At 29.4% G+C, this 15,853-nt stretch overlaps 1 protein-coding gene across 1 annotated transcript in view; it reads left to right on the forward strand.

Moving 5' to 3' along the window:
- LOC148281587 (tetratricopeptide repeat protein 39B-like) overlaps positions 1-15,853 on the forward strand; it is a 77,762-nt gene that overhangs the window by 27,064 nt on the left and 34,845 nt on the right. The window contains exon 2 of the mRNA XM_088226493.1: positions 11,824-12,106. Coding sequence (XP_088082619.1) covers positions 12,029-12,106 — 78 coding nt within the window. The 5' untranslated portion in view covers positions 11,824-12,028. The remainder of the gene's footprint in view (positions 1-11,823; positions 12,107-15,853) is intronic.

Consider the following 15,853-nt stretch of genomic DNA (forward strand, 5'->3'; position numbering starts at 1 on the left):
TCGTTCTATTTCACACAGAGAACTGTGTACTGAATCCGGACACATACAAGATTTCAATAGTTGCATTCAAATCCATTTTTCAAAAAGATGCATTTAGTCTTATTAGATTTCTATGTGTCCAGGCGCATGTGTGTGAAATAGAACCAGAACCCTGGACGAGTGTTTTTGACTCAATAACTGCTCTCAGGTATGAATTCCAAATAAGAAAGGAAGTCGAGTGAATATAAGTCTGCCTCGTTGGGAAGTGGTTGACAGTGTTAGCACGTTCTCGTTGGAGGTCCTAAGTTCGATTCCAGGCAGGGTAGACATGAAATATTGTACAATAAAATAGATATAAACAACTTTGTTTTTAACCATTTTTTTCCTACCGACCGGTTTCAAAGCTACCCAAGATGCTTTATCAAGGTGCACTTAACTAATGAATTTAATTCTATTTTTTAACAGTGATAACTAAATATTACTTGGCCTCATGGAGTTAGGGATACGCTATTATTTTTTTGTAATATAATGTCTCTTTGTATGAATAGTAATAAAAATGATAAATAAATTTCAAAATCAATTAATATCCTTTTCTTGCAAGGTTCATCTTGGAGTGCCTACGTACAAATTTATTCTTAAAAGGGCTTTTAATTATTTGGAATAAGAAGCCGTACAGTTCTAATGTAATTTATGAAGCCATTGGTGAGACACTCACCGTTTTCTGTAACTTACTTACTTAGTATTCTCCTTCAATTATATTTAGTTTATATGTCACCAACCTGAAAATAAATAGCTTCTAATCGTTTTATTAAAGACATCGACTTTACTGCTCTATTTTAAATTAGTTTAATAGTAAAGTAACTCATTAAATATTAAACAATGTATAAATGAAACTTTGTGGTCATTCATTATGATTATATGATAATATCAATTTGTGAAATCAAAGAAAGCGAGATTAGTGGAAATTGACTAATTTGCTTTCCTTCCATACTTTTATTCGCTTTTAGATATCTTTATATTTTTATGTTTTTTCACTACGTATTTTTGTATTATTTAATTTAGTACTCACTGTTATTTAACATATTATTATATATATTTTTAGAAAAATAAATATTGGCGTTCTTAAAATTTATCCTAATATTTAAATTTTGGTGGCCATTTTCAACAGTTGTAAATAACTCACTATTAGAAAATGGAAATCAAGTTGGGGTAGAGTGGGGTTTGAACCTCGGACCTCCGGCCCGTGAGTTCGCAACACCACGGGACCACAACCCGATTATAAATTATTATAATTATTATTTATTACCCTCATTTCTTACTACCGTGAGATTCTAGGAACCATATCTCAATTATTGTTTTTTTTTTCTATTGATTTCGATGAAACTATTATGTCAGATTTTTTTTTTACATTGTCTTCTTTGGAGTTTTATTATTTTTACTTTGTTTTTCTAAATTGTTATTCTATTGCATCACGTCATTATGATTTAATTTTACTATGAAATTTTTTTATTGTTAATTATTATGGCTTGACACGGGCACAGCCTAAAAAGCCTTAATAAGTCCATCAATATTAAAATGAGTGTAATTTTGAATGAATGAATAAATAAATAAATAGTCTCTCGCGTTAATTAGCTAAAATTGTAATAACCTGTGAACATAACATTTTTGAAATAATATATCTTTAAAAAAAATATTTTTGTCTTATATAAACTCTACTAATGGGCATTTTCATTTAGAAAATTCGTTGCTTAAAACACTCTGTTTTATCAGTTTGGTTAGTTCATTAATATCACTTTTATCTTTTGGTAGCGCTGAAATTTAGGAGTTCTAGCCCTGTCGGTTCATTTTCCCTACCCTTAGTTTGACCTTTCAGATGGATATAGAAATAAAATTAAATGTGTTGCGATACAATAAAATCCACATAAAGTTTTAAAAATCGCGCCAAAAATATATTCAGACCTTACCTCAATTCTAAAAATGGAACAATTGAATATGAAAAAAATGAACTCCTTAAGGACTGTGCTCAAAAATTCCTTTAAGAATGGTCATGTAACATCGTGTTACATTAAGCAAAAGACGAGATATTTTAAAATACAGGTATTTCAAATAAAAAATATTAAAAAAAAAAAAAAACATGCTATAAAATTAATTTAATATTTTACCACAAAGTAAATGATTTATGTTGTTTAATAATCTATTTCCCATCTTTTATATATGTAATTTGAATCGGGGTTTTGTCCTGTGCCTAGATCCTCGGACTCATGAATAAAAAAGAATAATCCAAATATATTTATATAAAATGAATCGCCGTTATTAGTCTCGCAAAAACTCGAAAATGACTTGACAGATTTACGTGTGGTTTTTTGCAAAATTTTCTAATTTACGTCCTCAAGGTTTATAAATAATAACTTCAATATGTTCATTGGAAAAAAATTAGAAGCATATGTGTGTTTTTCATCGATTTTCCATGGTTGCATTCGACCAAAGTGGTTGTGTTGAAAAATTCGGAGAATATTGTTTTTTGCATATTAAAAAAGTTTGTATTTTAACGTTTACAAACAATTATTGTTAATGGATACTAAATTGAATTATTATCTTACGATTTCTTAATTTATACATATTAACTTGTTTTAAATTGAATTTTTGGGAATACTAAAATAATATTTACTGACATTCAATACATTTTTGAACATCACATTCCTAAATAAAGAGTATCCTTTTGTATTTAATTTGGACTAAATACAATAATTGATATCAAACTTTCGATTGTGTTCATTATATATATACGAGTACGAGTATTAAATCTAGCAATAGCAGAGCATTGCCGGGTTCAGCTCGTAAAAATTAAAATTAAGGTCCTTGGTTCGAACCCCACTCTACCCCATCTTGATTGCCATTTTCAAATAGTGAGTTATTTGCAACTCGTTGGAAATGTTTATCAAAACTTAATTTTTGGGTAAATCATAAGAAAGCAAATATTAATTTTTTTATATAAAAAAAGTCAATTTACGTATGTGTGTCCTCGATCGACTCAATAACTACGGGATCGATTTACGTGCGATTTTCATCAAAATTATGAGCTTTGTCATTGGCATATTTCTAGCTTTAAAATCTTTAATCTGTCAAGTAGAAAAAAGTTAGGAGCGTAAATGTTTTGTTAATTTTTTACCGGGCTGCATTCGACGAGATTGCATGTACAAAAAATTGTAGGATGTTTGAAAAAAAAATGTTTTTGAATGTTTTCAAACATTCGCTTTCTATGGATACCAATCAGATTCTTTCTTTTCTTAAATTCCTTATAATTTAAACCCATTTATTTATTTCAAGTAGATTTTCAGAACTGATATAATAATATTAACTGACATTTAATACATTTTTGAAAATCGCATTCCTACATACAGTGCACCCCTGTTGGTAGAGGAGCAGAGTTTGACATTTGCAAAAAGAATTCTACATTTAAAAATAAATTGTTTTATGTTTTGGAATTCAAGCATAAACAAGTACTTGAGTACCTACTTAAATTCAATATCTGAACATAAATTATTTTTAGATTTGGAATTTAATCATAAACAAGTACCTAGGTTCCTACTTATAAACGAAAAGTTACACCATATTTTTTCTTTTTATCTAAACAGTTTTTATACGCTTTCACGCTCAATCAGGCATTTGGTTTTTAAATAAAAAATCAAGCTCATGTCAATACCGGCTGGCGGTTAAAGAACGACTAAATACGCTTTGATCATGATTAAGCGCTTGGACATGAGTAAGTGTCATAATTTTAGAGGGCTCAGGGTGCGTCTATGTGTACTAATAGGTCGATGGTTTTATTTAAGAAAACCGAACCAGTTTCTTTAGTTACGTAAAAGCATTATGAAGCAAACTTTGTTAGTATAAATAATAATGTTTTATCTTGAGAGGAAACGCGGTCTACTTTTCTTCATAAAAACGTATTCTCGTATTTTCACCCTGGATTATGACACTATATTTTTTTACCATCAGCGTGTCTCAATAGTTTTGCTTTATTGATTAAAAGTTTATTATGGGAACTAGAACTATCCAAATACCCATAAAAACGGCCATTTTTATCTGTGGTCTTTGGTCGCACGGTATACAGATATAATAAAGGTCCAAAATGCAGTTGTCTTTTTCGCATACCATCGGGGAGGCATCTTCAAGGAAAACAATTTTCCAAATACCTATTTATCAAAATTCTCGGTCACCGCATATCCTCACAATTTATGTAATCCGAAACACAAAAATAACAATGTATCTGTACACACATTTCATTTTAACCGAATACAATAGTTGATATCAAACTTTCGATTGTGTTCATATATTCATATATTAATACGAGTATGTACTTAAATCTAGCAATAGCAAAACATTTCCGGGTTCAGCTCGTTATTTAAAAAAAAAAAAATAATAATTTAGGCCTGTTACGCCTTATATGACTTCATTAAAAAAAGGTGAGATAATCCAATACATGTTAGAAGACTTAAAGCCAATACAAGGGTTAAAAAGGATATTAACTTGGTTTACGCCTCTGAATTATTAAATTATGTCATTTGCTCAAATCGGTGTAAATTCTAAACAAAGTAAAAAAATATTTTTTGCAAATGTAAATATAACATACAATGTAAACAATCCTCAAACCATATCTATTTTTATGCTTTGACAAAGACAAGTTTTAATGATTTTCGAGAATTACTGTGAATAGACCAACAAGTTTTTTTGCATACTTAAGAGTATGTAATTATACACAATAGTATTATAAATAATCAAATCAGATACGCAATAACATATTTTTATTTTGTTCTGTGCAACGTTTAAAAGTAGTTTTATATTATTATTAAAACACACTGTAATCTTCTTATCATGTCTCTTTATTTATTTGTTAAGATGGTAAATTTACAGGTCAACTTCAATTTACTTGCTAGTATAACAATATGATTAATTAATAATTAAACTTAATATGCCTTAATTAAATATACCTATAAATCTACATAGTACACACATTAATTATCTCTATCTATATACAAAAATCATTTCGCTTGAAAAGTGGAGAAGCTTCAAGCTTTTCTGAAACTTTCTGGTAACTCGTTCAATAATTTTAAACCTTTATTGTGAAGGTTGTTTTGAGTTCCAGTCAGTCTCACTTTAGGAAGCCTGAAATCACATTCACTTCGCGTTCCATAATTGCGGAAATCCTTATTGCATTGTATACTTTTCGTCATGTACCCAGAAAGTGGTCTGTTTTTCAACAATAGGAATATGCATACAATTTTTTCTTCTAAACATGTTTAAATATAGGTTGCCGACGAAGATACTTTAAATGTTCATGCGAATATACTCATTTTCGTACACAAAGATAGGTTTTACTTTATAGACAGTCGAAGATAACTCTGTTAACTTCCCATTGTGATATGGGCCGTGGTCTATATCTGCAAAAAGTCGTCTGAAGTTTTCTCACGTCGAATAACGTCTCAGACGTATTTTTAGTCATTTGTTTAAGCGGGAATTAAAAATAATCTTGCAGTGAATTATTTTGGGTAGTTATTATTGATCGACTTAAACAATTATTTTGCAGACAGTGTTAGCTTTTTTTATGATAATACCCCCTTTTCGTGGTATTTCTTTATTTATTTTATTTATTAAGGTTCACAAACAATACATATGACATTAACAGTTTTCGCAGACAGTTTCTACTCGCGGGCTAAAATTGTTAAAGGAAATCGAGTGGAGATTAGTCGGCCTCATGTTGTACTGGTTCGTCCATTTACCTGCCTATTAATAAATAAAGAACCTAATTTAAAAAATATATTATTGTACCATAAAGTCAATCCACCGTATAAACTTCGACATCATATGGTAAAAATGCAGTCATCAGTAGACTTCACTCTCTAGGCAATGAGTACCGGGACGTCGGTGACTCATTTCATAAGAAATTTAGTACATATAGAACGGCTCTTCTTCTTTATTTCATTGGTAATAGTTTTAGGTAACTATTTGTTACTATTGTTAAGAATTGTTTTAAACTTCTTTGTTAGTGTTTTTTTTTTCTATTCTTGAATTAATTTACAAGCACAAAATATTTTTCTTCATCATTTTTTTTACATCATTATATATTTTTATACATAAATATATACTATTTACCTAAGTATTAGTTTTAAATAATAATACATATATTTTTTTACTTTTTTTAATGTTATTCAAAATTGTTTTCTGCGTTTTTTTTAACTGGTTCAAAGTATTTCTGATACCAAATTATCTTTTTTTTTATCGATAATTCTATAACTGATAATATTTTATTATTTTATATAGTTTATCTTTTTTAGACTTTCTTAATTTGTTAATTAATAATATTGTTTTAAATGCTCTGTATTACTTATAATTATGCTTACATGTATGTATATTTAATTGTATTTGTAACTAATATGTAAAGGCACTAAGTGCTGTTTATTTCAATAAAATAAAATAAAATAAAAATAACTAAATAAACGTGATTAATTAATTAATTATACGAAGATACTTAAAATTTTTGTACGAATAATTAGATTTGACTTTCTATACGATTAAAGATAACTCTGCTAACTTCGCATTGTAATAGTGGCCCTGGATTAGATGGCACCTGAGTAATATTTTTTATACGCTTCAATGTCCATTTTTTTATTTTTAATATTTTTTATTGGAGCCGGGACAATCCGAAAACCCTTAAATCACCCAGTTTTTAACCGCCGCGCCGGCGCCGCTTTTTTTGCTAGAAATCGCTCGTGTATTCAAGAAATGTGGCTTTTCGTAAGATTTTTTTTTACCTAACGAGAAGCTTATACTTAGGCCTACTTATTTTTAATGTTCAGTTCTTGGTTTTGTCTTTTTTTTTGACATCGACATACGATTTTTTTTCTCCTAAAATGTCAACCTTTTATAAATACATACATTAAAATGAATATAATTTCCTACGGGTTTTATAAAACCGTTGGTTTATTATTCAAATTTAATTTAGCATAAAATTATAGTAAATACTAATAATAATCAGTCACAATAAAAAAAAAATATGATTGAAAAATATTTTTTGTTCCTTAGTTTTTTTTCACTGAAACCTAATGTGTTCATAATGAAATTTGAGTCATAGGAATATAAATTGTGGGATTTCAAAAAACGCTTTATTAGAATGCATTAAGGGAATTTTGTACTATATTTGATGTTAACAATTCCTAGAAAATTTAAACCTTCCACTATGATAATTAGGCGTTCGGTTCAGACATGAGTAATTAGTGTATAATTAAACAAACAAAGGATTCATAAGGAAAACTTTATAATATTTGAATAAAAATAGCTCGACAGTTATGCATTCATTTTAACTAACAACTATTTATTGCTCCCAGAATTATGTGTAATTAGGAGTAAGAGTTAATAACCAAACGAACGTCCGATTCACGGAATCACATTAGGATTTTTTCCTAGTTTAAAACGCGCATTAATATGAATTTATTAATACGGTCATTATGTGTTTTTCAATAAAATTTGATAAAATAAAAAAAAAAATAGTATTATCAAAGTTTATTTAAATTTTAAAAAGTAAAATATATAATTGTTGCAACGGAGAGGGGACCATGGAAGTCTAAGCATTTACAGTTATATTTTTTACTTCATAAAAGTCAACAGATCGAAGATTTGAGGAAATGTGGATGTTTTAAGATAGCCAGAATAGTGAATGTTACACAGTGTGTAAAATGGCTACTTAAACCAGCCAATGACAGGTCATAACCCCTATAATTGCTTAGACTTCCATATTACTTTCTCAAAATGTTTTGCAACAGTGCAACAAATTTACATCTAAACAACTCCCTGGGAGGAAATTTAGCCCGTCTACAAACATTTGGACATACTCAAAACATTGTTAAAATATATAATTACATTTTAACTGCATACAATTCAAATCGTAACTGATTGACATTTAAGATAATTTTATTAGAAATTAAAACAGATTACCAATTACAGTATTTATATACATACCTTATTAGGTTATGTAGATCTACGGCTTAATATCTTCTGTTATAATTATCTCCAACATAATGAGACAATAATATACTTTATTGATTAAAATTATGTGTATACCCAAAATTCCATAAAAAAGGTAAATAATAAATAAAGCTATCAAGACACAAAAAAAGGTTTTAAAAAAAAGTAATTATAGCGGTTTAATAAAAAAAAATTATATCAGTTTTAAAAAAATGTAAAAAAAAAAAACATTACGACGACAATAGATATTAGAAAATAATCTCTCTGTGTAGCAAATGTTAATTTGTCGGTAGATCGCTCGTCGATTCAATCTTGCACCCTCTTTGTTTTTTGTTCTTCTGTGTGCAAATAGAAAATTCCTTTATCTTATTATTTAAAGGTGTTGACATCTCGTCCAAAAAATCGGAAAACGAAATAGATTCATTTAGCCACTTTGTTTTTTTTTTATTAAATCGAGTAAGAGTTCTTTTGCTCTGTGTCCACTTTGAATGTAACTTCCATCAAAATAGAAACATTTGTTTTTCGATACATTGGTACACGATTTACGAGCTAGACAACAGTGCATCAAAACACCAGATGATCAATCGGAATGGGTTGATATTGCCGCTGGAGTACCTCAAAGTGGAGTTTTATTACCATTACTATTTTCCCTGTTTATTAATCCGATTGCAGATTGTCTCAATTGTTCATATCATCTCTATGCAGATGATTTACAATTATATCTTCATTGCAGACCTGAAAACACCAGCGAAGCTATAGAATCGATATCTAATACACTAAATTGCGTGTCAACGTGGACAAAAAAGTATAGTTTACTAATAAACCCATCTAAAACACAAATTATGTTTGCGGGTAGTCAAAGATTGCTTACTAAGCTAGACGTACCTTCACTTAATCCTCTTATTGTCAATGGTACCAATATTCAATACAGAAAATCCGTAAAAAATCTAGGAGTACAAATGGATGAACATCTCTGCTGGCGAGCTCATACTAATGAATTAAGCCGCAAAATATTTTTCAGTCTACACTCACTTAGAAGATTGCAAAAATTCTTACCCATTAATACTAAATGCACCCTTGTACTAGCATTACTACTACCCATTCTAGATTACGTTGATGTTTCCATGACTGATTTAAGCTGTGAGCAACTCGATAAACTTGAACGACTTCAAAATACATGCATAAGGTACATTTTTGGTCTTAAGAAATATGACCACATTTCTGATTATCGTAGGCAACTGAAATGGCTAAAAATTAGACATCGGAGAGACTATCACTCCCTCTCACTTCTGTTTAATGTACTTCATAGTCCTAATGCTCCTATATACCTGCGTGAAAAAATTCAACGCTTATCACTTCATGGTTTACCTCTTCGTTCTAATTCTCAAGGCACTCTCTTAATACCCATCCACAATTCCTCTTTCTTCTCTAACTCATATAGTGTCCATGCGGCTCGACTGTGGAATTATCTCCCATCCACCATCAAAGATGTTACTACTACATTATCTCTGTTTAAATCACGTCTGAAGAAACATCTCCTTTCTCTTAATCTCTACTCCTTTCCTTTTTCCTCTTTCCTCTTTCCTCTTTTTTCCTTTTTCCCATTGAGTAATAGTTTTGATTTAAGGTAATTCATAAACAAATACGTTTATTTCTATTTTTATATATTTTTAACATTTTAATCTTTTTTTTTATTGAATATGTTCTGTAACTTGAATTATAAAAATAAAACTTTTATTTTATTGGTTGGTTGGAAGAAATTGCCATTTGGCAATAAGCCCGCCAATGTATAAATAACATTATGTACAAAAAGTTAAATAAATGAATACACGCGTTTTTTTTATTTGGTTTCTTGAAACACCTCTAAAACATTATTGTTTATTGCTGTAACAGGACTAAAGCGATAAACGTCGAACCAAATTCTTCTAGAGATTGAGTAGTCTGAAAGGAAAAAAATAAATACTAACCACAGTGGCACATAGTGGCAGCTGTTTTTCATATTTTTAAAATTCAGATACTTTGGAGAATAATTTTATTTTATTTGATCTATTCGGGATTTTTACAGCTATTAAATAAAAGTAGAAATATATTAACAATACTAGAGCCAATAAAAAAAGCTACTGTCAATCTAATAATACAAGATACGAGTACATAATAAAAGAGTTTACAAAATTGTATGTGTGCGATGTTTGTATTTATGTGTGTGTATAAGTGTTTATGTATAATGTGTTTGAATGAATGTGTGAGGGAAGATTTTTGTGGGTGCGTAAGTAAAAAAAATGTAATATAAAACGTGTATTTACTCGTATATTGAAAAGGGTATAGAAGAGAGGTTTGACTATAACGCAAATAAAAAAAAAATAGTCTGTACCTACTTTCGAATCATTCTTAAAAAGTATTTTTCTTAAGTAAGTTATGATATTTTGATTGTATTTTAAAAAATTTTAGTAAGTTTTAAAACCTTATTATGAATAAATCATTTTAATTAAAAATTTAATTCTTACATATTTTTATTTTTTTTATTGAAAAAGATTTTTTGACAAAGTAATTGTAAAGTTATAGGTAAATTGTTTGTACATACATAGTCAATTATAACGGTTATATATAACCTATAACCGTATATAATTTACCTCTCTAATAAAGTGAAAACTCATGTTTAGAGAGGGAGTTCGTTTTAAATTATTTTTTTATATTTATATGTATACATTTATATATATTTTTTATTTACATTTTATTTTTACTATATAGAACAGATTCCTTAAAATTAGTTAACAAATTCTAAAATATACACAATTTTCCTCTGTATGAATCATGTGCAACGAGTCCCATATAATACGTTAGGTAACTACAAAATGAAGTGCATACGATGTATTGTCAACAATAAACAATGTTGGTATGACAATACGCGTGCTTTGCTTCAAAACGAACATACATATTATATGCACCTACATAATGTTATATATAAATAGGAATAACACATAAGATTTATTTAATTCGAACGATAAAAATCAGGTGTCACAAACAGTCGGGCCGCAATAAAATGAAAAATAAAAGCGGAGTCTTGCAGAGAAAAAACTGCAGATCGAGTCAAACTTTCTAAACATATTTTTTTTTACTCTAAAAATCGTCCTTTTGATTTTAATGATATACTGTTTTAAACTTTTAGTAAAAAGGCGTTATGAACTCAGGTAAGCGGACGCGACTAAAATAACACAGAGAAGTTAATAGTTATATATAGAGGATAAAAGCTATAGGACACCTAGAAAAAAGTAGTACGTATAAAGACTACCAGAATTAAGGTATTTATTTTCTAATATTTCGTATTAATAATAAGTCTTATGTCACAAGAGTATCGTTATAATGTACACCAGTAGGATAGATCAGCCCTCCATTCTGATTTTTCAAATGCAATCGGTTTATTATCTTAAAAAAATAACAATTTTTTTATTAGGATTGCAAGACGTAAATCAACTCAAAATATGTGTAATGGGTTAAATAAAAAAAGTGATAAAATATAAAACAAAAAATATCAATCCACCCTGTTATTTTATCGTGTCGTGTGGATTTTTAATATGGTGTGAAATGGACCATATACGCCCCAAATTCATCCACTACAGTTAATATCAAATAGTAAATAGATACATAATACCCTATCATGGGTAATTTGTTACGCCACAGACGTAATTATTTTTACCAAAATTACAATATAATATGCGTATACTCGTATCTAATTATAATTTATTTTATTATGTTCTTTTTGTATGTGATCATCAACAACGACGACATCGTTCATCAAACAAATATATATTTTTTTTGTTTCAGACTTTACAATCGTGCAGACTGCTCTGTTGACTCTCGAGTTGAGTCTTCATATCACACAGAACCTGAAGTGACATGGGTCTCGAAGCATCGGCCATATCTTCGTCCGCTGATCTGTGATTTGGATACAATTTTGGTTTCCTGATCTGAACGACGATCTGGTGGGAAGAGTATTAATCCACCGGATAACTTACAAAAGATTTCCAAAATGGAGAAATCCAGCAAAGATGAGATTGACAACAACAATTCCGCTTCATCTTCGGACGCAGAAGACAACAACGAGGAAGTAAGTCCGTTTTACGTATTTATTTATCTAAATCCAGGATGTTCATAACTTTATAACAATGTCCGTTTTTCGGGCGAATAAGGAATGCAACAGCTGTATGTGGAATCAGTGTTTTTAAGTAATATAGCTACATAGTTTACGTAAAAGCACTGGAAAAATCAATGTTTCGAGTATGTCCAAATATTTGCAGACTGGCTGGATTTCCTCCCTAGGGAGTTATTTAGATCTAAATTTGTTGCAACAGAGAGGGAAAACATTTATGAGAAGGGAATATGGAAGTCTAGTCATTTACAGGGCTTATGACCTGTCATTGGCTGGTTTAAGTGGCCACTTTACACACTGTGTAACATTCACCATTCTGACTATGTTTTAACATCCACCTTTCCTCAACTCTTCCGTATGTTGGCTTTTGTGAAATATAAGAGCTGAAACCTTTATCACGTGGGTGAGATTCATCCGGCTGAACCAATTCACCTACTAGGCAACGCCTGAAAACAATTTTCTAATTTTATTCTTGGAAATCTTAGAAATTAAAAAAGTGATTCATAATCAGGAAAAATGAATTAATAACCAAATAAACCATATTTCTTTTAGTCCACTCCTGTCTAGTTTCGAAAATATGCATCTCAAATTTACCACCCTTTTAGGAAAAAAAGACTTGATTTTTTAACCCCACGTGTAGTATTTAGTAAACACGTATAAAATAAAATAGGAAATAATTAATTAGTTACGTAAACCTTGACGAAGAAGCTAGTTTGCTTTGAAACCGGTCGGTGCAAAAAAATAAAAAAATAGTGGTTAAAAACAAAGTTGTTTAATTTATTTTATTTTAATAAATAACCACAAAGTAAGTGCTTTAAATATAAAATTTATAAAATAAAATGTTCAGTACTTAATGACACAAAATATATTAGAGTTTTACTAGGACTGCGCCTAAGAATGTTGTGTGGTCAGCCAGACTTAAAATAATTTAAAAACTGCTCAAATACACAGCTAAATTATTTTTTGTATAACATTACAAAAATGAATGTATGCATTATTTATCATTTTTCAAAGTAAAAAGTATTCCGACTTTTCGTAGATTGAATTATCAACTTTTTTCACAAAAGTGCAATCATCTTTGTTTAACTTTTCTATGGCTGGCAGCTTTCTGGATAACTACGTGCAACTGTTTCTTTTTCATTGCAAAAATAAACTCATACTAAATATTTTAAATCTTACAAAATAACAAGTACATACATAAAATACATTATCTGCCAACATGTGTTCAATGTTTTATGTTTTACTTCTTAGTTACAAATTCTCAGAAAGAACTAAGGGGTCAGTGTAGGATCGGATTGAATTATATTTTTTATCAGGAAATATTTTTAATAAAGGACTGTTATTTAAATCTTTACTTGGGTTAACTATAGGAAGATTAACTGTCACTTTGTCGGATTTCTAACTTCAGGCCTCTGTTACAAATACATACGTAAGATAGGTCAACGGTCCCATCGAATTTGCATTTTGCAAGGTTTACAGGAGAACAAAAAAAAGTTGATATTTTTTTAAAGAAGCTATCAGATACTGTAGAAATGCCAAACATGTGTCTATTAAAATACGATAAATTCATGTTTGGTAATTCTACAGTATCTGATAGCTCCTTTAAAAACTCTCTCGTAAACCTCGAAATGCAGTTTCGATAGTACGCGTAGGGACTATCGATTTATTACATTGTTATTTTATCATCAAAATTACGACTAATTTTAAATTAGTGTTATTAAAAATCCTGGGAAAGGAAATCAAATAGATATTAGTCTGCCTCGAAGTGTTGTGATTGGCGCGTTCGCCTATCATGTTTGAGATCCAGGTTTTAACATCAGATAAGTTCAAATATGGTCATGATGTTTTTCTGTAAATATATTTTTTTAAATTTTCCACTTATATGTTATTCTAGTCGTTATTCGTTTTATATACATTTCTGCATTTGATGTACCAATACAGTGCCATATGCACCATCATGTGCCGATAAGGGTATGATGATGATTATAATAATACGACGGAATGGGATACAAAAGAGTTTAGCTTACAAAATGTGCGGTTTTAAAGATGTAATTTATATATAAAACACATTTTTGTTCTAATGTATAATAAAAACTATTTTATTGATGACAGCTTTTTCAAGGCATTATCAAAATCTATGGAAGAATAAAATAGACGATAATAGCCAGTCTTATCCAATCTTGTAATTCGTTACCGAATATTCCAAATACGATTCGTGTGCTATAGATTTGTCAGAGACTGACTTTTGAAGCATAAATTTTAAAGCATAATTTTTAAATATACATAATTATTTCATGTTCACTCCATAATCGGTGTATATGGCGTCCAAATGGAGCCTCCGGCGGCCCGTATTCTAATAGGAAGTTAAAATTTATCTTCAATTTTATCTACATAGTCAAATTTTCTGTATGAAACATAGAATATGTTTTGAATTTTTTTTCTAAACTTGTTCAATTACAGGTTACCGGCAAAGATATTTTTAATTTTCAGACAAATATTCACATTTTCGTACATAAATATCGATGTTACTTTACACCGTCCCAATATGTACAGGGCTCCGATTACAATGGGAAGTTAACAAAGTTATCTTCGACTGTCTATAAAGAAAAACCGATATGTGTGTATGAAAATAAGTATATTTGCATGAACATTTAAGTATCTTCTTCGGTAACCTATAATTAAATATGTTTAGAAGAAAACATTGTATGCTTATTCTGCTTTTCATACAGAAAACTTAATTTTACTTAGATAAGATAAATGTTAATTTTCCATTGTAATCAGTGTCCAGGTCTCTCTGTCGAATGGTGTTGCGACTTATGTCCACGTAATCTAAATTAATCAATATTTTGGAAATAAATTAACTGAAATAAAAGGTAGGTACTACTTCTACATTTACCTGCTAAATTTTAAAATCTGGTATTTTGTATTCAGTGTAACCCACACACCCAGATATTTCATGATAATAATATCGACATGATTATCTTAATCGATTAATAATGGCTTTTCTAAAATAATATTTCGAGCACAACCATTATGTTCATGCTCAACTAAGCTCAATATAAATCAAATATATTGAACAATTAAGTATAGTGTTTGTTTTTCAATATTACGCTGTACTATTTAATTTAGCCAAAACATTTTTGAATGCTTGTTATTTTGAAGCCACTACGGTTTTTCTTAATATTTCGATTTTTTAAATCACTGCTTTCATTTTATCGTGTGACGCCCAGTGCGTCGCTCTTTACCTTGTGTGCCGACTAGATGTGTTCAATTATTATTATTTTTTTGTTTTTTCTGTACAAAGCTTTTTCCTAACAATTCAATATTAATTTGTTATCAAGTCCAAGAAAACATTTAAAAAATATAATTTCGGGTAACACTAACGCTCCTTATTAAGTTGGACCGGACCGTACATCGTTATTTGTATGCCCGAATAATTAATATTTTTCATGTCACAATTCAACAGATTTTTGCAATATTCGTACGGATACAGCGTTTTTTCATTTTGAGGACCGTTTTTAGAAAACTAGTTTTTTTACTCGACAGTATTTCATTAGCACCTAATATAAATTATTGAAATTAGGGTTTACACACAATAAAATATATTGTTTTGAAAAAACTGTAAGCCTGATATATTGATATATTTTAAGCCGGTTTTTAGCCTGTTTTGGTGAGTTTTTTTTATGAAAAAACGATAGTTAATTA

Source organism: Micrasema longulum, unplaced genomic scaffold (genome assembly GCF_059751315.1).
Source record: "Micrasema longulum isolate JH-2025_06_02 unplaced genomic scaffold, ASM5975131v1 h1tg000435l, whole genome shotgun sequence".
NCBI classification, from domain to species: Eukaryota; Metazoa; Arthropoda; class Insecta; order Trichoptera; family Brachycentridae; genus Micrasema; species Micrasema longulum.